Source organism: Rattus norvegicus, chromosome 19 (assembly GCF_021556685.1).
Source record: "Rattus norvegicus strain SHRSP/BbbUtx chromosome 19, alternate assembly SHRSP_T2T, whole genome shotgun sequence".
Lineage (NCBI taxonomy): Eukaryota > Metazoa > Chordata > Mammalia > Rodentia > Muridae > Rattus > Rattus norvegicus.
This window is the reverse complement of record NC_141552.1, coordinates 18,654,090-18,681,265: the sequence shown is the minus strand read 5'-3', so window position 1 is coordinate 18,681,265 and position 27,176 is coordinate 18,654,090. Positions and strand designations below refer to the sequence as shown.

The window sequence follows — 27,176 nt, the reverse complement described above, 5'->3', positions numbered from 1 at the left end:
GTGAAGTCTGCTTAATCCTACCCTGGACCTAGGACACAGCAGCTGTGGGAGACTCAAAGCCTGGGGCTTCAGCACAGCATGGGTACACAGCATGGCATGCAGCCTACACGGCTGTGAAAAAGCCAAGTAAGTGCTTCTCAGCTCACCCCCTGTAGGAGTGTCTAGTCCATCCTTCTCTCCATGGACGCAGACATCTGCTTCCAACTGCCCGACATGTCCCTCTGGTTTTGACTTTCCTGGATGCCCTGTCAATGCCACCACACAGAGTGCTGCCTCTACTGGGGACACTCACACAACCTCTCTGGGGGACATCTGAGCCAAGCAGGGATTGGGTGCACTGCAGAGAGGTCAAGTCATGTCGTGAAGTACCTTGTCCCACAAAGGCTCACTGTTCAGGGAGTTGACTGGAAAAGTAAGCTTATGCCCCTGGGCAGGGTCCCCATAGGGAGTGTCCCACACCCTGCTATCAGGTCTATTCCTGGTGCCATGCAAATTCAATTTGCAAGACCCAATGCTCTGGAAATGTCAAGAGCTAACAGAAATGTACCAGGAAGTGCACACCACAGCAAAGGGAGAGGATGGCACAGAGACCTATGCTATGGGTTAAGGGGCACGGAAAGGCCACCTCGAGCACAGGGGTCAGTCACCTCTTTCACAAACAAGGCAAATGGTCAATGCTCTCAGCTCTGGGAGCCTAAAGGGCTCTGTGGCTCCTAAGCCCTGCAGCTGCAGCCAGAAGCAGCACTGAACAGGATGTAAATGCTGAGGATGGCGAAGTCAATAAAACTTTATTTACAAAACCAAATTGGTGGTGGTGCTGGTGGTGGTGGTGGTGCTGGTGGTGGTGGTGGTGGTGGTGGTGGTGGTGGTGGTGGTTGCGGATTGGTTCATTTCAAAGCATGCTGGAGTGGCATGGCCACTGAGCATCGGGAAACACAGAAAGGAATGCGACCGGACGCAGGGCTCCCAACACCCTAGACGTCGACCTATGGCACTGGAACAGGGTCCCTGAAGGTAAGTCTGGACAGTCAGATAAGGTAAGTACATTTTATTACAAGGAAATTGGACAAGATAAATCTTCTCTTCATCTCGCTATGCTTAAGCATCTTTAAGAGTGCAGGGAATTCATGTCTCTCAGTCTGGTTTAGAAAAGTGTTTAGAGACAGCAAGAGTAAACTCCATGGTTCCCTGACGAGGGTTCCAGGGATTCTGATATCTGGGTCAAAGTGAAAGTTAAGGTGAAAAAGGCTGTCAGGCAGGGCAAAAAGATTCCAATTTCTGGTCTCTTTGGGCTGTAATTTTTACTGTGTTCAAGGCCATGAATGCAGACAGGGTAATAACGAATACAGAACAAGAAGCTAGAGCTTCATTAAGACAAAACGAAAGTAAAAGTTTTGCCCTCTGCACCACTGCCTGAAGCAGGTTTTTCTAAGTCCTTTCCCGAGGATGGCATGCTGACCATTAGATTCACACAATGATGATGACGAATTCACCTGCTTTTTCTTTTCCTATCATTAGGCCAGCATCGATTCAAGGTGTGGCCCAACCGACTTATTATAAAGGATGATACTGGTTGGTTGAAAAAGGTAGTAGCTTTCTATGAACCATATATTAAGTTTTTATGTATATTAAAATTAACATTGGAAAGAACAGTGGTAGGAGTGGAAGCTAGAGGACAACTGCTGCAAATGCTTGCTTTTGAAAATGCTAATGAGGAGTACAGGAGAGCATTATTACCTATAAAGGAGACGGGGGATATTAATGCTTATATGAAGGCATGCAAGGGTATCTTTTCTGAAAATGGAAAGATGCATATTTGGCACGTATTGATCCAGATAGAGTTATTAAATTATATGTTTAAATACTCTTGAATATCCTACAGGCACTTTCGCTCAGGATGAGTTGCCTTTAGAGTGGGTTTATATTAAATAAAACTTTAACCAAACATTAACAAAATATGAGGAACAAATTTCTTTATATTCAGCAAGGCATACAAAGACCTGTTACTCTGTGGGGATATGATTGTGCTGCTCTTGTTCTCCCATTAAGCAAAGATAAAGTGGAATATTTAATGCAGATGTCTGAGGTTTTTCAATTAGCCATGATTTCTTACACTGGAAATATTGAATTTCATCCTCCCCATAGTAAATTGTGGGATTGCTTTATAAAACAAAAAAAAAATTGATAAATACACTAATTTCTGTTGATCCATTACCATCACACTTTACTGTGTTTACAGATGGCTCTAAGACCAAGATGGCTTATTGGACCAAAGATTAATTTTGGGGACAAGAATCTTCTTTTGGGTCAGTACAACAAAATGAATTATTAGCGGTAATTAATGTATTCCAGGATTCTACTCATGACATAAAAATATTATAGCTGAGTCCGCTTATGTTGTAGGAGTAGTACAGAATATTGCGACTGCTGTTGTTTCTACATCTAAGCCTATATTAAATGTTATTCTCACATATTAAAGGACTATTGTTATTATGAAACTCTAGAATATTCATTACACATACTAGATCACATTCAAAATTTCCAGAATCTTTAACACTTGGCAATCATATGGTAGATCAATTAGTGGCATTTGCTACCCCAGAAGAACACAGTCATAATCATGCCAATACAGGATATTTACATATTAAATATAAGCTTCCCTATTCTCAAGCCAAACGAATTATTGCTAATTGTCCTATGTGTCAGTCTTCACGTATAAAATGTGTTCCATCTCAAATTAATCCCAGAAGGATGCAACTTAATACATCGTGTCAGATCGATATAACCCATATTTCTGAGTTTGGTCGCCTTTCACATATACATGTAAGCATAGATAATTTTTCAAAATTTGTGTGGGCTACACCATTGCCAGGAGTACGCACTGCTCATGTTATACAGCATCTATTGGAAACTTTTGCTGTTATGGGACTGCCTTCTAAAATTAAAATTGATAATGGACCAACATATATTTCTTATCAATATAAACAATTTTGTCAACGATATCATATTGTACATATTACTGGTATAGAACACAATACACAAGGACAAGCTTTTGTTGAAAAAATTCACCATACCCTGAAATGACAAATTATAAAATTAAAAAGGGGGGAAAGAGATGGCCTTATGCAACCTGAATGGAGTTTGCAGACCAGTCCCAGAGCTCTATTGGCACAAGCATTATACGTTATTAATTTTCTTAATTTACCACAAGGTGAAGTTATATCAAGAGCAGATAGACACTTTGTTGAACTTCCCCCCAGAAGGCATGGAACAGACAGTATGGATAAAAATTGCCCGGGATGCTGAATGGCAGGAAGGGACATCATTGTATATAGGGGAGAGGGTTTTGTCTCATTACAGGATGGGAGACTATTCTGGTTACCCGGGAGATGGATCCAAGCACAGAATAATAAGAACTGCTCCCTACCCTCAAAGGAATCCAGTTAAACCAGCTACATTTTCTCCTGATGGATGTTCTCAGGAGATGAGGAGGTGTCCTCCATTACTGAGGCCCTGGCTTCTCTTAGTGTCCACAAACAACAATGGATAAGGATCCGTGCAGTGACAACCCTATTACCTATGTGGGGTCAGGTGAAGTGATTAAGCACTGAAAGGAATAATTTTGTCTCCTTCAGGAAAGTCCTTTACTACTGAGCACTTATTCTTAGCAATGTGTGTTTTACTCATGGTTTCTTCTGCTGCGGCCAATGCCAGTTATCGGGCTTATATTGCTTATCATGATGAAATCCTACTACTTTTGTGTTAGTAAATATATGGATAATGACACAGAACATGACTGGAAGTTAATTCAAGCCTATTTAGAAGGTAATGAAAGTGCTTCAAAATTAATTAATGCCTTGAAATATGATGTTCGAATGTCTTTCGGTAAACAGCTAGAAGATACTACCCCTATGGAAATAGCTAAATTATTGGCTGATCAATTGACAGGATTAGATCCCAAGGCTTGGCTTCAAAGGATTTTCCATAGCATGGGAGGAGCTAGTTTTGCCATAATCTTATGTACATTATGTATTATGTTGCTTTATTTTTACCTGACTAAACCACTACAAGGAACTTTAGCTATGTTATGTAAAGTGTTACGTTAAAACAAAGAAAAAAGAAGGAATTGTTAAGACATAGAGATGCAGCTCCCAGGCAGGGTCAAGAAAGGCCTGGTGACAGATTCAAGTAGGGGCTGGAATGCCGCCCTGGAGAACAAAATGTTTTTCTCACTTGGCCTTAAATTATGTTCTTCTGTGTCCCGTTTCTGTGGAAGTGGTTCTAAATCTCTCTTGGTAATGGTGAGTATATTTTGATTATAATAAGAGAGGTGATTTGTTATATGAATATTTTTAGAAGAAGCTTTTGTTTATTCGTCTTTCTTTGTTTAATGTTCCCTCATTGTTCCTGGTATCCTGGGAATAATGATCTTATGGTATCTTGACACAATGAAAATTGTAGTAATGCATATTCTTAGCTTAATAAGGATTAATAAAGCTTGCAACTGCGTGCAGTTTCTTCTGCCTTTGCTCTGCACCCCCTGTGTCCTGGGGTATGCGACCATACCCAGGGCCCCAACTCACTAGACATTGACAATGGGTCACCCCACAAAACACAGAAGCATCTACCTTAGTCAAAAATGGACATTTTATTGAATGCATACACTAACACTGATTGATCACATCCATAGCTAAGATACTAGGGACAGATCCGTGGCCCAAAATACATTCCTCTAAACCTATAAAGCGAAAGAAAGAAAGAAAGAAAGAAAGAAAGAAAGAAAGGAAGAAGAAAAAACACAAAAAACTTAAGCTTCTCATAGGAACTTCGCAGGAAGTGTTGTCTGGCGGTCAGTTCTGATTAGGCCATTTTAGATGAAACAGTGCATAGTGACCCTTAATGTGCTGGGCCCTATATAAAGCTTTTTGCAATATTGGAATTTTAACAAACCTCATCCAGAACATACAGCAGAGGCAAGGATGTGATCACCATGTCCTTGCTCTCTATCAGGTTATTTTTCTGTGTCCTTGATTGTCAGGCATAGAACAGCAACAATCTGAAATAGCTGGTAGGCGTGGAACAAAGTGGCTAAAACTATAGTTGTGGGTTGCACACCTCAACTGTCAATGGCTAATGCTGTCCTAGAGACCTCGGAGGCCCCTCTTGTAAGACTGTCTATTGGAAAGTGGAAGCACTGACTTCAAAGTGAACCGGGCCAGCCAGGGAGAGGGCAACATGGATACGTGAGACCCTGTCTAAAACCAGCACAAAAACCAACCCTTCATTCAAAGCATCATCTATTAATTCTTTATTATTTACCACTTTCTCCCTACCAGCCTTTCAGTCTGGAATGGTAGAAAAGGACTGGGAATGTTCCTTCTATTCTAAGGACCTTGATCTCTCTTTCCTTAGGTCCACATTAAGAACACATGCAAATGGATATCACCATCTGAACAACTTAGTATCATCTACTCAGTATATCTAGCCTAATACTGTGCTATGACAATCTCAAGCTTCCTTGAGTTTCGCTGACCTAGCAAGAAGTATGAAGTACTGAGGCCACACCCCAGTGATCCTTTCAAGGGGTTAGAAGAAAGCTGTGAGAGATACTCCACTTCTTTGTCCTTAGATTAAATCACATTGACACAATGTGGGTGGACTATTTAACCCGACATGTTTCTCCCAACCCCACCTTTCTGAGTTCAGACCATGGCAGAATTCATGCCCCACCACCCTAGATATTGAGTTTAGTGATATGTAATTATTATTTAAACCTATGTATTAAATTTTGTCATTTTGTTAATTTTTGTGGTTTTCACAGTCTTCTTTGATTAACTTTCCTAGTTTTATTAATTTATCCCCTGTGTTCTCTGGTATTTTGTCCTTCCCTTCAAACTAAATTACTCCTTTTAGGATCCTCTACAGAGCTGTCTTACTGGTTATACATATTTTGTTAAATTTATTTTAGTGTACATTAGTCAGCACAGTAGCTGTGCAGCTGCCTGCCCTCCATGGTATCAGATCTACTTTCCAAACAATAACGCTCAACTCTTACTGGCTGTGTAGCATCTTGGCTGCTCTTAGTTCCACTTGGACAACCCTCAGGACCAGGCTCTCCTCTCCCTTAACCATGGCTGCTGTCCTCTTCCTCTCTCCTCTCCATCACACACGTTCTTCCTTTATTCTTTGGCAGCTTCTTCTTCCTTCTTCCCTCCTCATGATCTTCTCTACCAAAGCCCTCAAAGCTCCCCTCCCCCATCTCTCTGCTGTGCAGCTGTTGGCTGTTGGCTTCTTTATAATCACAGTTAACTGGGAACAGGGTCAGTTATTTGGGGTTAACCAGTCCTGAGTTCCACAAATTAGCATTAAAATGCAAGCAGCATTAGGCCAATACACTACAGGGATTTTTGTTTGTTTGTTTGGTTGGTTTGGTTTAATTTTCATTTACCTTTTCACTTGTTATTTTATTTTTGACTATTTTTTATTAATCGGTTATTTTATTTATTTACATTTCAACTGTTGTCCTGCTTTCAAGACTCCCCTCATCAAATTTACATCCCATTTCTGCTCAGCTTTGCCTATGTGACAGTGCTCCCCCACCCACACATATCCATCCCCACCTCACTCCTCTAGGATCTGCATTTGGTGGGGCTACAGGCCTCACCTTGAACCATAGAGCATCCTTGCATACACTTTGGCTGGCAGTTTGGCCCCTGGGAGCTTGGGGATTAGGGAAAGAAGATCTGTTCAGATATTAAAGCCAATGATTGCTGCATTCTCTTCTTTTTCTGGTTATATGTGAAATTATGTTTGTGTGCTTCTCTTTTTTTAAACTATTGAGAGAAGATTAATTTCTTGGTTTTTCTTGGGTATAGTTTAGTTCATTGTCTTGGAGTTTTCCTCCTATTAGCCTCTGTTGTGCTTTCTTAGAGAAAAGAATTGTTTAAATTTGGTTTGGTCATGAAATATCCTGGTTCCTCCTTTTATGGTGATTGAGGATTATGCTGGATATAGGAGCCTGTGTCTGCATTACATCTGCCCAAGATTTTCTGACTTTTAGAATCTCTGTTGAGAAGTCTGGTGTAATTCAGATACGTCTGAATTTATTTGTTATTAGATATTTATACCTTACCCCTTTTAATGTTCTTTCTTGATCTGTGCATTAGGGTTTTAATTATTATGTGAATGGAGGAATTTTTCTGGTACAATTAGTTTGATGTTCTGTAGGCTTGTTGTACCTTTATGGCCTTTTCTTTCTTTACCTTATGGAAGTTTGCTGCTATGATTTGTTGAAGGTGTTTACTGGATCTATGAACTAGAAATCTTAATTCTCTTCTATATCTATTATCCTTAGGTTTCAACATTTAATTGTGTCCTGAAATTCATGGATGTTTTGGATTCAATAAACCATACATGTTTATCTGAGATGGGTGTTTTGTGCTTTGTGGGATGACCTCCTTGACCCCAGGCTGCATGAAGAATCTTAGCTGACAATGGGGACATAAATTATAAGTATGTGTAGCAAGACCCAGGCCTCTTCCAGGTTCTTAGATATTAACTGAGAACCTCAAATACAGTAGTAATGTGATAGTGTGGTGTGAATCTAGTTACTATTCTCTATTTTGATATAGATGACTCTTTTTGTGTCATGGTCAGCTTATAATGACTAGAAGACCTAAGCTTGAGAATAACCAAAGACTACATTGCTTCTCTAGCAGCTGAGCTTTTAAAAGTCCTGGTGTGACAGCAACTGTTGGTGGAGATTCTGGATTATTCCTTCTGTACTTTAACTCTCTGTGTCACTTCCACCATCAGTAAGTTAGTTCAATTCCATAAATTGGAAATCCATCACCTGGAAGAAATACTCTTTTTTTAATGATTTATTTATTTATTTATTTATTTATCATATACAAGTACACCGTGACTGTCTTCAGACACACCAGAAGAGGGCATCATATCTCATTACAGATGGTTGTGAGCCACCATGTGGTTGCTGGGATTTGAACTCAGGACCTCTGGAAGAGCTGTCAGTGCTCTTAACCACTAAGCCATCTCTTTAGCCCAAGAAATACTTTCTGAATATGATCTGAGATTGGCCATGGAAAAAGGGTAGCTTGAACTGTCCCAACTAGGTTCTGGGCCTGCACAGGCCTGCTCTCCAAAAGAAACCTGTGTTCACAGCTGTTGGCTGGCTAAGAAAGATTTCACGAGACGTGATACACAGCCCTCGGACTTCTGCTTCAGTCATCTGCACAATTTTTCCTGGACGATATCCTCATACCTCCAGCAGGTGGGTGATGAAGCTGTCCACTCTCAGCTCCCCTTCAGCCATCTTGTGGCCACCAGACTCTCCTCCCTGCAGCAGAAACAAGGGCTTCTCCATGGTGGCTGCAGCAGCAGTGGCAGCTTGACATTCTCACCTAGGAGGCCCTATGCCTTTCTACCCCAGTTCCAACTCACCTCAGGCCCGGGCCTTCCCCCCATCCACTTCCCACGGAGCAGGGAGAGCAGCACCAACTAGAAATAAAAGGGAAGCCCTTTGTCCTTCCAAGAGTGAACCCCCAGTGAAGGGGCTTGTTGGGGGGGAGGGTGGCAATGGGAGGAGGATGGGGAGGGGACACCAATAGAGAAGGGGAGGGGGAGGGGTTAGGGGGATGTGTGCCTGGAAACCCAGAAAGGTAATAACAATTGAAATGTAAATAAGAAATACCCAATTTAATAAAGATGGAGAAAAAAAGAGAAAAGTGTCACACATTTAAAACAGAAGAATATGGACCCTAATTTTAAACCACAGCTCTGTCAATTAACTAAGCCTTTAAAAAGCTCAGATAATCAGGCCAAACAATATTTTCTCGGTTTATGTATCTGTAATGTCGCATAAATAATAATGTCCGTTTCTTGCTATTGTGGAGGGAATTAAATAGATAATATGTAATCATGGAAATTTTGAAGTACCATCCATTTTTCTGTTCATTAAATCACTCTTCCTCATTTCATTGATCAAGTATGTATGTTTTCTTTTCATAGTTACATGTATAATAAAACCAGTATAAAAACCTTCAGAATTGTATAAGCTTTCACTTTTAACAAATTAAATTAGTTGTTCTTTGTATTTCTGCTGAACATTTAAATGTTCTTTATATGTCCCAATGCGAGTTTATTAGGTACCTATAAACTTTAAACTCTTTGCCTAAGAGCATGAGTACTATTTAATTATATAGTAACTACACTCAGGCTGTCTTTGTATTAGAACCAATTATATCAGACTCTAAGAAAAATTACTATTGCTTTAAAGTTTGTGTGTGTATGAGTGAGAGTATGAGTATGAGTGTCTGTGTGTGTGTGTGTGTGTGTGTGTGTGCGCGCGCAGCACATGACCAAACAACTTTCAGGAGCCATTTCTCTCCTTCTGTCATGTGGGTCCGAGGATGTAACCCAGATGTTTGACTTTGGCAATAAATAATATTACCAACTAAATAAATAAACAAACAAAAAACAAGCCACAAATCAACTTTAAAAGTAAAGGCCAGGACACACCCGCGGATCCCGGCCCGCAGCAGCTCTCTGCCCGCAGACCCTGTGAGAGAGAGACCCAACCGCCTGGTCAGGTGGGCACTCCTGAGGCTGCAGAGCGGAAGAGACCACCAACACTGCTCACCCCTGCCCACATCCCTGGCCCAAGAGGAAACTGTATAAGGCCTCTGGGCTCCCGTGGGGGAGGGCCCAGGAGCGGCAGGACCCCTGCCTGAGACACCTCCGGAACCTGAAAGAAACAGACCGGATAAACAGTTCTCTGCACCCAAATCCCGTGGGAGGGAGAGCTAAACCTTCAGAGAGGCAGACAAGCCTGGGAAACCAGAAGAGACTGCTCCCTGCACACACATCTCGGACGCCAGAGGAAAAAGCCAAAGACCATCTGGAACCCTGGTGCACTGAAGCTCCCGGAAGGGGCGGCACAGGTCTTCCTGGTTGCTGCCGCTGCAGAGAGCCCCTGGGCAGCACCCCACGAGCGAACTTGAGCCTCGAGACCACAGGTAAGACCAAATTTTCTGCTGCAAGAAAGCTGCCTGGTGAACTCAAGACACAGGCCCACAGGAACAGCTGAAGACCTGTAGTGAGGAAAAACTACACGCCAGAAAGCAGAACACTCTGTCCCCATAACTGACTGAAAGAGAGGAAAACAGGTCTACAGCACTCCTGTCACACAGGCTTATAGGACAGTCTAGCCACTGTCAGAAATAGCAGAAAAAGTAACACTAGAGATAATCTGATGGCGAGAGGCAAGGGCAGGAACCCAAGCAACAGAAACCAAGACTACATGCCATCATCGGAGCCCAATTCCCCCACCAAAACAAACATGGAATTTCCAAACACACCAGAAAAGCAAGATCTAGTTTCAAAATCATATTTGATCCTGATGCTGGAGGAATTCAAGAAAGACATGAACACACTTAGGGAAACACAGGAAAACATTAATAAACAAGTAGAAGCCTACAGAGAGGAATCGCAAAAATCCCTGAAAGAATTCCAGGAAAACACAATCAAACAGTTGAAGGAATTAAAAATGGAAATAGAAGCAATCAAGAAAGAACACATGGAAACAACCCTGGATATGGAAAACCAAAAGAAGAGACAAGGAGCTGTAGATACAAGCTTCACCAACAGAATACAAGAGATGGAAGAGAGAATCTCAGGAGCAGAAGATTCCATAGAAATCATCGACTCAACTGTCAAAGATAATGTAAAGCAGAAAAAGCTACTGGTCCAAACCATACAGGAAATCCAGGACTCAATGAGAAGATCAAACCTAAGGATAATAGGTATAGAAGAGAGTGAAGACTCCCAGCTCAAAGGACCAGTAAATATCTTCAACAAAATCATAGAAGAAAACTTCCCTAACCTAAAAAAAGAGATACCCATAGACATACAAGAAGCCTACAGAACTCCAAATAGATTGGACCAGAAAAGAAACACCTCCCGTCACATAATTGTCAAAACACCAAAAGCACAAAATAAAGAAAGAATATTAAAAGCAGTAAGGGAAAAAGGTCAAGTAACATATAAAGGGAGACCTATCAGAATCACACCAGACTTCTCGCCAGAAACTATGAAGGCCAGAAGATCCTGGACTGATGTCATACACACCCTAAGAGAACACAAATGCCAGCCCAGGTTACTGTATCCTGCAAAACTCTCAATTAACATAGATGGAGAAACCAAGATATTCCATGACAAAACCAAATTTACACAATATCTTTCTACAAAACCAGCACTACAAAGGATAATAAATGGTAAAGCCCAACATAAGGAGGCAAGCTATACCCTAGAAGAAGCAAGAAACTAATCGTCTTGGCAACAAACAAAGAGAATGAAAGCACACAAACATAACCTCACATCCAAATATGAATATAACGGGAAGCAATAATCACTATTTCTTAATATCTCTCAACATCAATGGCCTCAACTCCCCAATAAAAGACATAGATTAACAAACTGGATACGCAACGAGGACCCTGCATTCTGCTGCCTACAGGAAACACACCTCAGAGACAAAGACAGACACTACCTCAGAGTGAAAGGCTGGAAAACAACTTTCCAAGCAAATGGTCAGAAGAAGCAAGCTGGAGTAGCCATTCTAATATCAAATAAAATCAATTTCCAATTAAAAGTCATCAAAAAAGATAAGGAAGGACACTTCATATTCATCAAAGGAAAAATCCACCAAGATGAACTCTCAATCCTAAATATCTATGCCCCAAATACAAGGGCACCTACATATGTAAAAGAAACCTTACTAAAGCTCAAAACACACATTGCACCTCACACACTAATAGTGGGAGATTTCAACACCCCACTCTCATCAATGGACAGATCATGGAAACAGAAATTAAACAGTGATGTCGACAGACTAAAAGAAGTCATGAGCCAAATGGACTTAACGGATATTTATAGAACATTCTATCCTAAAGCAAAAGGATATACCTTCTTCTCAGCTCCTCATGGTACTTTCTCCAAAATTGACCATATAATTGGTCAAAAAACAGGCCTCAACAGGTACAGAAAGATAGAAATAATACCATGCGTGCTATCGGACCACCACGGCCTAAAACTGGTCTTCAATAACAATAAGGGAAGAATGCCCACATATACGTGGAAATTGAACAATGCTCTACTCAATGATAACCTGGTCAAGGAAGAAATAAAGAAAGAAATTAAAAACTTTTTAGAATTTAATGAAAATGAAGATACAACATACTCAAACTTATGGGACACAATGAAAGCTGTGCTAAGAGGAAAACTCATAGCGCTGAGTGCCTGCAGAAAGAAACAGGAAAGAGCATATGTCAGCAGCTTGACAGCACACCTAAAAGCTCTAGAGCAAAAAGAAGCAAATACACCCAGGAGGAGTAGAAGGCAGGAAATAATCAAACTCAGAGCTGAAATCAACCAAGTAGAAACAAAAAGGACCATAGAAAGAATCAACAGAACCAAAAGTTGGTTCTTTGAGAAAATCAACAAGATAGATAAACCCTTAGCCAGACTAACGAGAGGACACAGAGAGTGCGTCCAAATTAACAAAATCAGAAATGAAAAGGGAGACATAACTACAGATTCAGAGGAAATTCAAAAAATCATCAGATCTTACTATAAAAACCTATATTCAACAAAATTTGAAAATCTTCAGTAAATGGACAATTTCCTAGACAGATACCAGGTATCGAAGTTAAATCAGGAACAGATAAACCAGTTAAACAACCCCATAACTCCTAAGGAAATAGAAGCAGTCATTAAAGGTCTCCCAACCAAAAAGAGTCCAGGTCCAGACGGGTTTAGTGCAGAATTCTATCAAACCTTCATAGAAGACCTCATACCAATATTATCCAAACTATTCCACAAAATTGAAACAGATGGAGCCCTACCGAATTCCTTCTACGAAGCCACAATTACTCTTATACCTAAACCACACAAAGACACAACAAAGGAAGAGAACTTCAGACCAATTTCCCTTATGAATATCGACGCAAAAATACTCAATAAAATTCTGGCAAACCGAATTCAAGAGCACATCAAAACAATCATCCACCATGATCAAGTAGGCTTCATCCCAGGCATGCAGGGATGGTTTAATATACGGAAAACCATCAACGTGATCCATTATATAAACAAACTGAAAGAACAGAACTACATGATCATTTTATTAGATGCTGAGAAAGCATTTGACAAAATTCAACACCCCTTCATGATAAAAGTCCTGGAAAGAATAGGAATTCAAGGCCCATACCTAAACATAGTAAAAGCCATATACAGCAAACCAGTTGCTAACATTAAACTAAATGGAGAGAAACTTGAAGCAATCCCACTAAAATCAGGGACTAGACAAGGCTGCCCACTCTCTCCCTACTTATACAATATAGTTCTCGAAGTTCTAGCCAGAGCAATCAGACAACAAAAGGAGATCAAAGGGATACAGATCGGAAAAGAAGGGGTCAAAATATCACTATTTGCAGATGACATGATAGTATATTTAAGTGATCCCAAAAGTTCCACCAGAGAACTACTAAAGCTGATAAACAACTTCAGCAAAGTGGCTGGGTATAAAATTAACTCAAATAAATCAGTTGCCTTCCTCTATACAAAAGAGAAACAAGCCGAGAAAGAAATTAGGGAAACGACACCCTTCATAATAGACCCAAATAATATAAAGTACCTCGGTGTGACTTTAACCAAGCAAGTAAAAGATCTGTACAATAAGAACTTCAAGACACTGAGGAAAGAAATTGAAAAAGACCTCAGAAGATGGAAAGATCTCCCATGCTCATGGATTGGCAGGATTAATATAGTAAAAATGGCCATTTTACCAAAAGCAATCCACAGATTCAATGCAATCCCCATCAAAATACCAATCCAATTCTTCAAAGAGTTAGACAGAACAATTTGCAAATTCATCTGGAATAACAAAAAACCCAGGATAGTTAAAGCTATCCTCAACAATAAAAGGACTTCAGGGGGAATCACTATCCCTGAACTCAAGCAGTATTACAGAGCAATAGTGATAAAAACTGCATGGTATTGCTACAGAGACAGACAGATAGACCAATGGAATAGAATTGAAGACCCAGAAATGAACCCACACACCTATGGTCACTTGATTTTTGACAAAGGAGCCAAAACCATCCAATGGAAAAAAGATAGCATTTTCAGCAAATGGTGCTGGTTCAACTGGAGGGCAACATGTAGAAGAATGCAGATCGATCCATGCTTATCACCCTGTACAAAGCTTAAGTCCAAGTGGATCAAGGACCTCCACATCAAACCAGACACACTCAAACTAATAGAAGAAAAACTAGGGAAGCATCTGGAACACATGGGCACTGGAAAAAAATTCTGAAACAAAACACCAATGGCTTACGTTCTAAGATCAAGAATCTACAAATGGGATCTCATAAAACTGCAAAGCTTCTGTAAGGCAAAGGACACTGTGGTTAGGACAAAACGGCAACCAACAGATTGGGAAAAGATCTTTACCAATCCTACAACAGATAGAGGCCTTATATCCAAAATATACAAAGAACTCAAGAAGTTAGACCGCAGGGAAACAAATAACCCTATTAAAAAATGGGGTTCAGATCTAAACAAAGAATTCACAGCTGAGGAATGCCGAATGGCTGAGAAACACCTAAAGAATTGTTCAACATCTTTAGTCATAAGGGAAATGCAAATCAAAACAACCCTGAGATTTCACCTCACACCAGTGAGAATGGCTAAGATCAAAAACTCAGGTGACAGCAGATGCTGGCGAGGATGTGGAGAAAGAGGAACACTCCTCCATTGTTGGTGGGATTGCAGACTGGTAAAACCATTCTGGAAATCAGTCTGGAGGTTCCTCAGAAAATTGGACATTGAACTGCCTGAGGATCCAGCTATACCTCTCTTGGGCATATACCCAAAAGATGCCCCAACATATAAAAAAGACACGTGCTCCACTATGTTCATTGCAGCCTTATTTATAATAGCCAGAAGCTGGAAAGAACCCAGAAGCCCTTCAACAGAGGAATGGATACAGAAAATGTGGTACATCTACACAATGGAATATTACTCAGCTATCAAAAACAACGAGTTTATGAAATTCGTAGGCAAATGGTTGGAATTGGAAAATATCATCCTGAGTGAGCTAACCCAATCACAGAAAGACATACATGGTATGCACTCATTGATAAGTGGCTATTAGCCCAAATGCTTGAATTACCCTAGATCCCTAGAACAAACGAAACTCAAGACAGATGATCAAAATGTGAATGCTTCACTCCTTCTTTAAATGAGGAAAAAGAATACCCTTGGCAGGGAACGGAGAGGCAAAGATTAAAACAGAGACTGAAGGAACACCCATTCAGAACCTGCCCCACATGTGGCCCATACATATATAGCCACCCAATTAGACAAGATGGATGAAGCAAAGAAGTGCAGACCGACAGGAGCCGGATGTAGATCGCTCCTGAGAGACACAGCCAGAATACAGCAAATACAGAGGCGAATGCCAGCAGCAAACCACTGAACTGAGAATAGGTCCCCCGTTGAAGGAATCAGAGAAAGAACTGGAAGAGCTTGAAGGTGCTCGAGACCCCAAAAGTACAACAATGTCAAGCAACCAGAGCTTCCAGGGACTAAGCCACTACCTAAAGACTATACATGGACTGACCCTGGACTCTGTCCCCATAGGTAGCAATGAATATCCTAGTAAGAGCACCAGTGGAAGGGGAAGCCCTGGGTCCTGCTAAGACTGAACCCCCAGTGAACTAGACTATGCGGGGAGGGTGGCAATGGGGGGAGGTTGGGAGGGGAACACCCACAAGGAAGGGGAGGGGGGAGGGGGATGTTTGCCCGGAAACCGGGAAAGGGAATAACACTAGAAATGTATATAAGAAATACTCAAGTTAATAAAAAAAAAAAATAAAAAAATAAAGTAAAGGCCAGAAGTTCACAGAATAGTACCATTGGCCTTACCATATCCTTTCTTTGGGGATGGGAAAGTTAATGTTCTGAAATCCATGACGTTCAGGAATTGTGATATTCATGGAAATTCAATTCCTTTGCAGATGCTCCAGTTGTTGTGGCTAATTGCTAGAAAGGTCAGCTTAAGCTTGCAGGACCCCCACCATCCCTCCCCCCGCCTCCACAGAAAGCTCAAAAGACACTGCCCAGAACTTACTCCACATTCCCCAGAACCACTTCCTTTGTCCATCATTTCTGTGAGACGAAAGGTCAGACTCCTTCACCCTAGTCTCTCGACAATCGACATCCCCCTCCTAAAACACTTCTAAGACTGGAAAAAATGTCTTAGGATGTATCTGCCAGACTTGTAGTGAGAGAAACTAGGGCACTGGTTGTCACTACAACATTGGTGACATAGCAGAGGACGCCAAGAACTCTCTAGGAGACAATAGAATGTCCAAGAAGGGACAGCTGATGTCATGGGGAACAGACTTTGCCTTCCTGCTAATGTTCTCCCTGTACTGAGCATAAGCAGAGGTGCCCTTTCCAGGAGACTTTCCCGGGGCAGAGCCACTGAGCATCTCCTGCTTCCAAAGCCAAATTTTCCTCAAGGCTTGATTACAAAAACCTTAGTAATTCCTATGCATCTAAATGAATGTTTCCTTCCAAATCCTGCCCAAAAATGTCTCATCCTAACTCAAATTATCCTCCTTCACCAATATTAGCCATTAAAAATTCCTGAGAAATAATACCAGTTTGAATATGCAGTCAAAATATTCTCCTGTCTTATTATGTACAGGTGCTTGAAATCACATCAAGAAATAGCCTGCATGGAAGGTTGCAACATGGGTGTGTGTTAGGGGAACACACATGAAGCCTTGTGCTTAGCATTCAACGGTTGCCACAAAATTCCTTATGAGGAAGACTTGAAATCATTATGGTGCTAGAAACAGTGTGGAGGCCAGTTGGCAGAGGAAAGTGAAACATTAGAGCCACCAGTGAAGGCTCCTGTTGGGCCCTACCTTGGTGTTTCCCTCCCCCCTTGCTGAGCCTTTCAGCCTGCTATAGCAAGAAATTGTTTACACCTTTGACAGCTGCTCTTAGCCCCTGATTTGGGGCTGGGATTTTCCATGGCACCCTTCCTCCCCACTGAGCTTTCCTGCTTCTTGTTTTTAAGAACCTGTTTATGCCCCTGATTGGGCTGGAACTTTCACCACACAGACTTGTCCTATTTTCCTGGTTGGGGATTTTCACCTGCCTTGTTGTTTTTCCACAGCTTTTGCCTCTGGTATATAAGGAGATCTCAGTAAAGCCTTGGTGGCACTCGCTAAAAAGGGGTGACCCGTGTACGTGTTTTCTTTCAACCCCACAAACCTACACCCGATATTCACACACTGTCGGCGCAGGCACTGACAATAGGTATCACAATAGAAACTAGTAACTAGATTTAACCAAACTATCACATTAATGCTGTATTTCGTGGTATTTTTTTTTTTTTTTGCTCTCCTAGAACCTGGAAGAGGCTTGGGGTTTTCTAATCCTACTCATAATTTATTAATCTTCCCAACACTATGTGCTTTGTTCTGTTAATGCTAACAGCGGCATCCAATACCTAGGATATTTTCTACTGACATGTGTGACGTGAGACAAAACAGTCCCTGTCATCCCTCACCTGAATAAACTTCCTTAGAGGACAGTGTAGTTGGAGGGTCCTTCTTTCCTCTCCAAGATCGAGAAACATTTCCAGTCTTCAGACAAGTGTGTCAGCCATTGTCCAGTGACTGTCTTGAGATGTCCACATTGTCAGCTGAGTGTCGTCATCCAGCCTGCCCTGTAATTGTTGTAGATGATTAATAGGGTTCCAGCCCTAGGATTTAATTCAGTGCTACAGTACTTGCCAAACACACTCAAAGCCCTAGCTGCCACCCTAGTCCTGTGTGCTCTAGAGAAAGAAAATAAAGAACCACATTGTCTATCAAGTTTCTCCTCCAATAGAAGGAGAATCTGCATCCGGTCTTTTAAGTAACTCTAAGCCCCAGCTTCCCCACAGCTCCCTCCTTCGATTCCATTATTGGTGCATTTTCAGTAACGCTCACTTTATTTTTGGTGTGCAAAGAATATGCACCATGTCAGTAAAGTGTGTGTGTGTGTGTGTGTGTGTGTGTTCATCCATGAATCACTATAAATTATTATCAAATGACCCAGAAGACCGTGGAGAAACCTGTCGATGTGCATGCAGAATTATGTTACTACCGTTCCATGGCACCTTGCAGGGAACACTGAATTAGTGGGCTGCTTTAATAGAGCCTAAACCAGTCTATGCATGGTTTTCGGTGAGATTGTGATGTGCAACACCACAACAGAGATCAGCAGAAGCTTCATTTATTCCATGCTGCTGTTACCAAGGTGAGGCAAAGCCTCATCCCATAGAGAGTCTGGTAGGATCTGATGAAGGGCAATAAACTCAGGTTTGAAATCAAGCCTTTAGAAACAAAGAGAAAAATACAAAGTCAAGGATAGCAAGAGCTGTCTTTTCTTCCTCTTTTTTTTTTTTTTGAGAAGATCCACAAGAGAGACAACCCCTTCCTCAAACTAACAATGCACAAGAGAGACAATACATGAATTAAAAATCAGAAATGAAATGAGGGACATAACAGTACACACCAAGCAAATTCCAAAATCATTAGTTCTTACTCCCGAGGACTTTACGCCAGAAAACTGAAATATTTATTTGATATTGTTGATATTCTAGACAGATAACAATTACCAAAGTTAAATCCAGATCTGGGAAGATATCTGAAAAATACCCCTAAGAAAATAGATACACTCATTAAAGGTTGCCTATATTATATATTATATTGCTTTCTTTTTGCATGATTAAACCCCTTCGAGGACATTTAGCTGTGTTATAGACAGTGTTACTTTTAAAACAAAAGAACAAAGAAAGAAATTGTGGAGTCACTGAGATACACTTCCCAGACAGGATCAAGGAAAGACGGCTGAGAGATGCAAGCAGGGGCTGCAATGCTGCCCTTGAGAAGGAAATGTTTTTCTCACTTTACCTCACACTCTATTGTACTATGTCCTATGTTTGTGGAAGAGGCTCTCATGCTCTCTGGGTTATGACAAGTATATTGTGATACTAGGAAGAGGGGTGATTTGCTATACAGATATTTTAAGGAGAAGCCTTGGCTTAGTCTTACTTCTTTGCCTAGTCTTGCCTCGGTTGTTCCTGGTATCATGGGAATAACGATCTTATTATATCTTGCCAAAAGGGAATGTGAGGTAATGCATATTCATGCCTATATAAGGGTTAATAAGCTTGCAGCTGCATGCAGTTGCATCTGCCTTTTCTCTGCATCCCCTGTGTCCTGGTTATTTGTGACCGTACCTGTGGCCCCAATGCACTAGATGTTGTCAAGCATCACCCTTTTCAGTGTTAGGTATATATTTTTTGAAATCTATGATGTGGAGGCGTATTACAGCAACAATATGAAATAGCAGGATGGCATGTATGAAAATTGCTGTGTTTAAGCTAGGTGTGGGGACAAGTCCTCAAAAGGAGCTGTTAAGATGGGAAACAAATAATGCGTTTGTTGCTGGAATTCAGTTGCCTCAGCTGTGTTGCTCTGCCTGCTCAGTGTCCATTCAACCTCACTCTGTTTCTACAGAGGAAATCAAGGTTTGCCCCAGCCGCCTGTGAGCTGTGATATGGGCAGAGAAAGGCCAGGACACCGTGGTGATTTCCCACTCCTCAGTTACGCTGAATTTTCCACTACTGTACTTGTATACACAAGTACAGTGTGGTCAGTTATTATAGATATTTGTCATTTCTTACAGAGGGCAACTATGATTGACTACACCCAATTCTATGAAAAACAAAACTCAGGAAACCTGGCCCTTGGCAGCAATGAATTGAGAAATATCTAGGATGGTGGGGCATGAATTCTGCCAAGCAATGAACTCAGATAGGTGGGGTTGTGAGGAAGATGTATGGTTGAATAGCCCAATAGATTCACCTTGTATCATCTTGATTTAATCGAAGGAAAAGAAGTGCAGTATCTCTGATGGCTTTCTTCTAACCCCTTGAAAGGTTCACTGGGGATTGACCATAGAACTTCATTCTTCTTGCTGGGGCAGCAACACTCAGGGAAGCTTGAGATTGCCATAGGCACAGTATTAGGCTAGAAATGCTGAGTAGGTGATACTAAGTTGTTCAGATGGTGATACCCATTTCATTTGTTCTTAACGTGGACCTAAGGAAAGACAGATCAAGGTCCTTAGAATACAAAGATCATTTCCAGTTCTTTTCTACCTTTCCTGAATGAAAGACTGGTTGGCAGAGAATGGTAAAAATTCAAGAATTGGTAGATGATGCTTTGAATGAAGGGTGGGTTTCTGTGCTGGTTTTAGACAGGGTCTCAATTACCCCATCTTGTTCTCTACGTTGCTCGTCAGGTTCACTTTGAGCTCAAATAAAGCTGCTTCCACTTTCCAACAGGTAGTCTTACAAAGGGGCCTCCAAGGACTGTGAGGACAGCATTAGCCAATGAGTTCAAGTCATGGATCTGCCCCCAAAATCTGAGCTTTGCTACTAATACTGTAAACATTCACTAAAATAAATTGTTTTTTTTGTTTTTTTGGTTTTTTTTTTAGGATAGATGCTTTTGTGTTTTGTGGGGTGATCCATGAAACAGGAGTGAAGATGCTTGTTTCTTACTCTGTCCACTGAGTTATGTCTCTAGGCTTGTCCTACTCATTTGGCTGCATCCCCCCCACATCTGCTGACTATTTTATTTTTCAGATGAAATCACGCGTTATAGCTTAGAGAGGCCTGTAAGCAATCCTGCTTTGGTAACTTAAGTGCAAAGAGGAGAGCCCCACACTCAGCCTGAGGGTGCATTCACTGGTGGATCCAATATTTCAGTTTCCTCTGCTAACAGATCACCACATTGTTGCCAGGACCATAATGAATGCAATTCTTTCTCCTAAGGAATCTGGTGGCAACTGTCAAATGTTAAGCACAAAGCTTCAGGTTGTACCTATAACACACACCCACATCGCAACCTACCCTACAGGCTATTTCTGGGTGTGATTTCATGCACCTGCACATGATGAGACAGGAGACGTCTTTGGCTACTTATAGGAACTGGTGTGATTTCTCAGTAATCTTTAATGGGTAATATTGCTGACTGAGGAGAATTTGAGGTAGGATGAAACATTTCTGTGCAGGGATTGGGGAGGAAGCACTCATTTAGATACATAGCAATGACTTAGGTTTTTCCAATCAAGCCTAGAGCCAAATTTGGCTTTGGAAGCATGTGGTGCTCAGTGGCTATGCCACAGGGAAGTCTCCTGAAAAGGGGACATCAGCTTTTGCTCAGTACAGGGAGAACATTATCAGGGAGGCAAAGTCTGTTCTCCGTGACATCAGCCGTCCCTTCGTGGACATTCTATTGTCTCCTAGAGAGACCTTGGAATCCCTGTGATGTCACCAGTATCGTTGTGACAACCAATTCCCTACTTTTTCTCTTAGTGTCCAAAGGATATATCCACAGACATGTTTGCCCGTCTTTGTAGGCGCTTTGGGAGAGTTGATGTTGATAGAGAAGAGTCTAGAGTGAAGCAAACGAAACCTAAAGGTAATGATGGACACAGGACATGGGGAATGTGGAGTAAGTTCTGGGCAGTGTATGTTGAGCTTCCTGTCAGGGGTGTGTGTGGGGGTCTTCCGCTGGCCTTTTTAGTAATGGGCCACAACCACTGGAACATCTCCACAGATATTGAATTCCATGATTATCACAATTCCTGAAAGTCAAGGTTTTCACATCATTAGTTTCTCCATAACCACATGGAGGATATGGCAATGCCTATGCTATTATTGGGTGAACTTCTAGTCTTTACTTTTACAGTGCATTCGGTGGGTTAAATTGATATAATAACACCATCAGGAGTCATGGAGGGTATAACTTTTCTGAATTAAACAGGGCATCAATATACTTCACTTTCATTGCTTCTTTAAATTCAGTGACTATCTGACAGTAGTAAGAAGGAGAGAATTGTGCTCCTGGCCATGACCTTATATTCTTAGAACTCCTCTGACTACCTCTGGCTGACGGGGCCAATCTTACCTTCATATATTAGAGGTTCTGTGTGGCAGATATTTTTCTACAGTAGCCAAACTATATGGAGCAGGTAGAGAAAGAGCCTGTAACCTATTGGCACTTCTGGGGCATTTGTCATTTCAGTAGGGGGAATTAATAAGTCTGTTGACCATGTCCTCCCCCTACATGACTTTTTAATGCAAAGTTATTGGACTAGAGTAACAGTGTAGGATATCTGAGTTTCCCTGATCAATCAAGTCATTGTGGATGCTGAATTGATGATCTGACTTCTGAAACCAGAGGGGTGAGGGTCCTGAAACCAGGTTGTAGCCTGCGTACCTGATAATAATCCTGGAGAAGGCATCTCTCTGGTACTTGTAAGCCTGTGTGGGCGGGCATAGGGACCACCTGGCTGCTTACATCTCTTGGTCTCTATATAGTAGTGGGGGAACTGTGATCCACTTAGGATGCCTCTTACACAGACCAAACTCCTTGCAGTGACACTGGCTTCCAAGCATGTTCTCCTGTTTGGACCTCACTGTGGTCTGTGTATGCTCTATGCATTCACCCCATGCGGGTTCACTTGTGTTTGTCTACCTACAGCGGCCTGCAGACAGACGTCATCCACTGAAAATATCCTAAACAAGGTGCAGGCCAACGAGGAAGAGGAGAGGCTGAATAGAGAACTGGAGCTAACTACCAAGGAGAGAAATGAGCTGACAGATCGCCTCCTTTATGTGACAGGTGGATCAATGAACAAGAGGTATGCATTGCTCCAAACAAACGACCTTGTTCTAAACCTCATCTCCCATAGAGAGGAGATTCAGAACCTGACCCTTACTGAGGAGTGAGTTTGGAAATGGACTCTCTGATTCCGCCTGTTGAAAATCTGAACTTGTGACCTGAGTGTAGAGTTCAGGGATAAAGTCACTGGAGCATGAGTTCCCAGTGTACAATTGGAAAGCCCTTGACAGGTGGTAGCTTTGCAAGGTACTAGGTGCTGTGAGTTTGTGGAGAGTGTTTGTACTTGCTAGGAAGGTGACTGAATGCTATCATCTCCTGGCAGCACCCTTAGGTGACAGGTCCCACATTGTTCATATCAATGCTTAACTAGTAGTCCTGAGACTGTGGCCTATTCCTTCTTGTCTGTGTGCCTTACACTCTGAGACAGTAATGGTGCATGCATTTCTACTGATTCTCATTGTGCTCTTTCCATATTTGCCTCTCTATCTCATTCTCTGAGTCTGTTTTCTTTTCTTGTGGGTGTGCCTCAGTTTGTGTGTCTGTGTGTGCACAGGTCTGCATGCATATGCAAAACTTTTATATGTTTCTCTATCCCTCCCCCCTTGGAATTTAGGGGTCTGTTTTTTGACCTCAGGATTTACCTGTATAATAGTTTCATGGAGGTGTAAGTGCTTTATTTTAGAAGCCCCACTTTCAACAGCACAGTTCTTTGCCTGTGTGGTCACATTTGTCTATACATTTGTATGCCTTGGGTAGATTATAAGTCTGTGGCAATATGTGGTCTCATCTCCAGAATTATGTGTACTGTCTGCCTCTAGAATATTAGTTATTCGGCTTGTAGCATTCCACTTGTCAAAACAGGAAAAATGAAATCAGAGGTTTCTGGATGTGTGTGTGTGTGTGTGTGTGTGTGTGTGTGTGTGTTTGTGTATGTGTGTGTGTGTGTGTGTGTGTGTGTGGTTGGGTAAGTTCTGTGGTCTAGGCTCTTGACAGCATAACAGGTATGAATGCAGATCCAGACCTCCTGATTGAAAAAAGTGAGCCAGGGAACCCTTTATCTGGGTGCTTAGCTTCCTTTGTCCTGGGCACACAATTCCAAGTTTCTGAAGCTGAAGAAGATACAAATATGTAGAATTCAGAAAGTGTCCTTCCAGGCATGGGGTAGTACAGGACACAGCCTGAGTTCATATAATCCTAAACCTCGATGTTCATTGGGTTCTATCTTTCTGGGGCCAGCCCCTACTTCAGGCCAAATCCATTTTATGAAAACTTGAAGATAAAGGAGAAAGAGGTCATGTCATTACTGCACAACTTAGACACAAAGAACATCGAACATCGTGAGAAATTTCAGGAGCTCAAGAAGGAGATTAACTTCTATTGGTAAGTACTGGTCAGAAGGGCCCATCATTGTGGAATGGCCATGTCCGCCTCTCTTTGTTCTGGACTGGAGAGCCTGCAGCTCTGGGTCCATGTCTTCTGCTGTTTAAATATCACTGTGCCGTGGGTCTTTTGGACTCAGTTTCAGTTCCATAAGAGACTGTTACTTATCACCACAGTGTCTATGCATCTTTAGAAGTCTCTGGATAGAACTATACTGATTCAGGCATCAGAGTGTTATTAGGCCGACCTGGGCCTCTGGGGTCATACCAGGTTTAACAAAGCTCAATGTGTGGACCACATGGTTACCATGACCTCCCTTGATTCTACTGTCCTCTTGTGGTTGTTTACTGCCTTCTAATTGATGATGCCCGATGCATTGGGCTTTCATGGATAGTTGTAGATCCCTTGTTCTTTTGGAGAGACATGGACTCTTATTGGTGCTTGGGTCACAGAAACAATTTATTCTTCCCTGGATTGGCCATTTGCTGTTTGTGCAGCAGCCTTACATGTATGGAGATGTATTGTATGATTATGGGTATCTGGGTCCTGGTGGACTTTGTGGGATTTGGCAGTTGGAATGGGAGGAAGAGGCTTCAGGATCTTACTATGCAGAGTGTGTTTCCAGCAACCTGCACAGCCGGCTCCTGATGGACCAGGCATGTATGAAGAAGAAGTTGGTCACATTGAAGCAGGAGAGCAAGGAGGTACAGCGATATTTGTTTGAGTTGAACCCGAATGATGAAGATGAACAGGAGAAGACCAGCAACCTCCAGACCCAGGAAAACTTGGTAGGAACAAGCAGCTGAGTCAGATTAACAATGTCTGATACCATTTGCCTATTGGATACATCTTTGCTTCCCCTATCATCTTTCTAATCTCCCCACACCCAGTCAGTCACCCACCTCATGTGATAGAGTTATTCATTGCTCTGTCTATGCACAAGTATTCTGGGATGTTAACCACTTTTCAGAAACCGAATTATTGGCAATTATACTTCTCTGCCCTTTTTGAAACTGCAGTCCAGAAATGGTGACAGAGGAATAACATATCACATGACTGCATCTCCCTATCACAGATTGGATGCTATGAAGAGTTTTGAATGAGTTTTTGGTCGTGTGACAAAGGTCATACAGGGGTCATGTGATGGTTGGAAGCACCTTGTAGGGATAAGAACCAAGTGCAAATGGCAAATGAGTCCTGGTCATTGGCTTTGATCTGGGTATCATGTGGCCTTCTCCTTTCTTCCTGCACCCCAATTAGGTCTCTCCCCATTTCCCCATTCTTGGTTTGCACTGGTAGAAGTCTGAGGAGCACCTTGTTCTCCCACAGTACTGTGAGGGTTGCTGGTGATGTTCCCCAGCCTGCAGAGATATCAGCAATGATTTCAGTGAAAGATCAGTGTTGTCTGTCCAATGCAGCTGAAGGGACAGAAGGCAGCAACTTGACAGCTGGTATGCATGTCCCCACCAAATCAGTGTCTTAATAGCTGCCTTCTCCTCCCAGGTCTCAGAAACTGCAGGAGACATGGAATAGGACGGATCCCAGGAAGACAGCCCCCTGAAGAGTGAGTTTCCTTCCCAGGAGTTCCCTGCTGATGACAATCCTCAACAAAGTCTTTTTTGGGGGGAATATTCTTCTTCTCAGATAATTTCCTCAATGTTTAGAGACCCTAAATTTATGTATCCATATGCCAGCCTGTCTCCTTGAGGTCTTTCTCCTCTCTCATACGGACAACACCATTTGAGAGACATCTGAGGGGACTGCCTTGACGTCTCGTGTCCTAGAGGAGAAACAGCACTACAACTGTGTTTCTAAATGTTCATTAAGAAAATGCTGTTAAGAAATATTTTTGGTTACGATTTTCATTGAAGTTTTCTTTTTGTTATATCATAGTTAATATATTCTTGTTACTGTTTTTCATTTTTTATACCATTTTAGTTGTTCATTTTATGCCTGTTTTTTGTAAATTGTATTCCTTATGAATAAAAATTGATTTGTAAGTCTTGAATCTTAAGACCATCTTATTCAAGGGTCCTTTCCCCTCCTGTAGACTTAGAACTGACAGCTGGATATGGATCTTTGCATGGTCCAGGCAGCATGGGTAAATAGGGAATTCAAAGCCACCAAGGGGTACACAGGGTGATAGTGTCTTTTGTGTGGATAATGTGACTTTTTTTATGGATACACACTTTATGATGTAATCACTGCCATACTGTATCCATGCTGTCATGTGTTCTGCTCATCCTAGTCTATATCAGTCTACAACACACATTCCTTATTGACTGTGTGCACCAGATATTGAGTAACACACACTCATGCCTGTAGAGCTGCAGAAATAATGACAACTTTCACAAAGGAATATAGAATAATCCTAATGGAGAACCATGTGCCTCAGTTTTTCTTACAATACAGCATTAGTATTAAACCACAAAGATAATGACCATCAACGTCATTTTGGGAAATAGGTTTTTATAGGTGCTGTTTCACTTGATCATTCATATGCTGTGTTTTTTATTGTTGCTGATTATATTTATTTTTATCATTTAACTCAATGGACCTTTTTTTTTTCAAATGTATGTCTGGGCCACTCCTGACTGCATTTCCTCATGATCCAAAAGAGGGAATAGCATTCCCCATTGTAGATTATTGTTAGGGACCATGTGGTTCTTCTGAGAGAGCAGCAGATGCTCTGACCTGGGAGTCATCACCACAGCTCCTCTAGGTAGCTTTTGTCCTTCCACGGCATGTACTGTACTAGGTGGACACGATCACCTTCAATTAAGGAGAGAGATCTCAGGAGATGTGTATGTACAGGTGGTTGAGCAGTGCCTGCTCAATGTGGCAGCCTGCTAGGCATCCATACTGGGCTGTGGTGCCTCCACTGCTCATTGTGCATTCAGGATCACCCTCCAGCATCACTCAGTTTCAATTCCAAACAGATCTTTCACTTACTACCGA

The 27,176-nt window shown here is 41.8% G+C and overlaps 4 protein-coding genes across 10 annotated transcripts in view; 2 read left to right on the top strand and 2 right to left on the bottom strand.

Moving 5' to 3' along the window:
- Positions 1-17,821, bottom strand: part of LOC147998976 (uncharacterized) — a 28,559-nt gene extending 10,738 nt beyond the window's left edge. Inside the window, exon 1 of the mRNA XM_087595798.1 lies at positions 17,663-17,821. The gene's annotated coding sequence lies outside the window, so the exon portion shown is untranslated. The remainder of the gene's footprint in view (positions 1-17,662) is intronic.
- The window catches only part of LOC147998975 (disks large homolog 5-like), a 59,152-nt gene extending 32,930 nt beyond the window's left edge, over positions 1-26,222 (top strand). The window contains exon 6 of the transcript XR_015643808.1: positions 26,157-26,222. The gene's annotated coding sequence lies outside the window, so the exon portion shown is untranslated. The remainder of the gene's footprint in view (positions 1-26,156) is intronic.
- The window catches only part of LOC147998971 (uncharacterized), a 142,681-nt gene that overhangs the window by 54,023 nt on the left and 61,482 nt on the right, over positions 1-27,176 (bottom strand). The window lies entirely within an intron of this gene.
- Positions 919-26,229, top strand: LOC147998974 (disks large homolog 5-like). The gene is made up of 8 exons (XM_087595933.1): positions 919-1,014; positions 1,519-1,586; positions 2,240-2,306; positions 21,527-21,632; positions 22,698-22,857; positions 24,075-24,218; positions 24,844-25,006; positions 25,722-26,229. Exons 4-8 carry the CDS (start codon positions 21,551-21,553, stop codon positions 25,749-25,751), a joined length of 579 nt encoding a protein of 192 aa, XP_087452059.1. The 5' UTR covers positions 919-1,014; positions 1,519-1,586; positions 2,240-2,306; positions 21,527-21,550; the 3' UTR covers positions 25,752-26,229.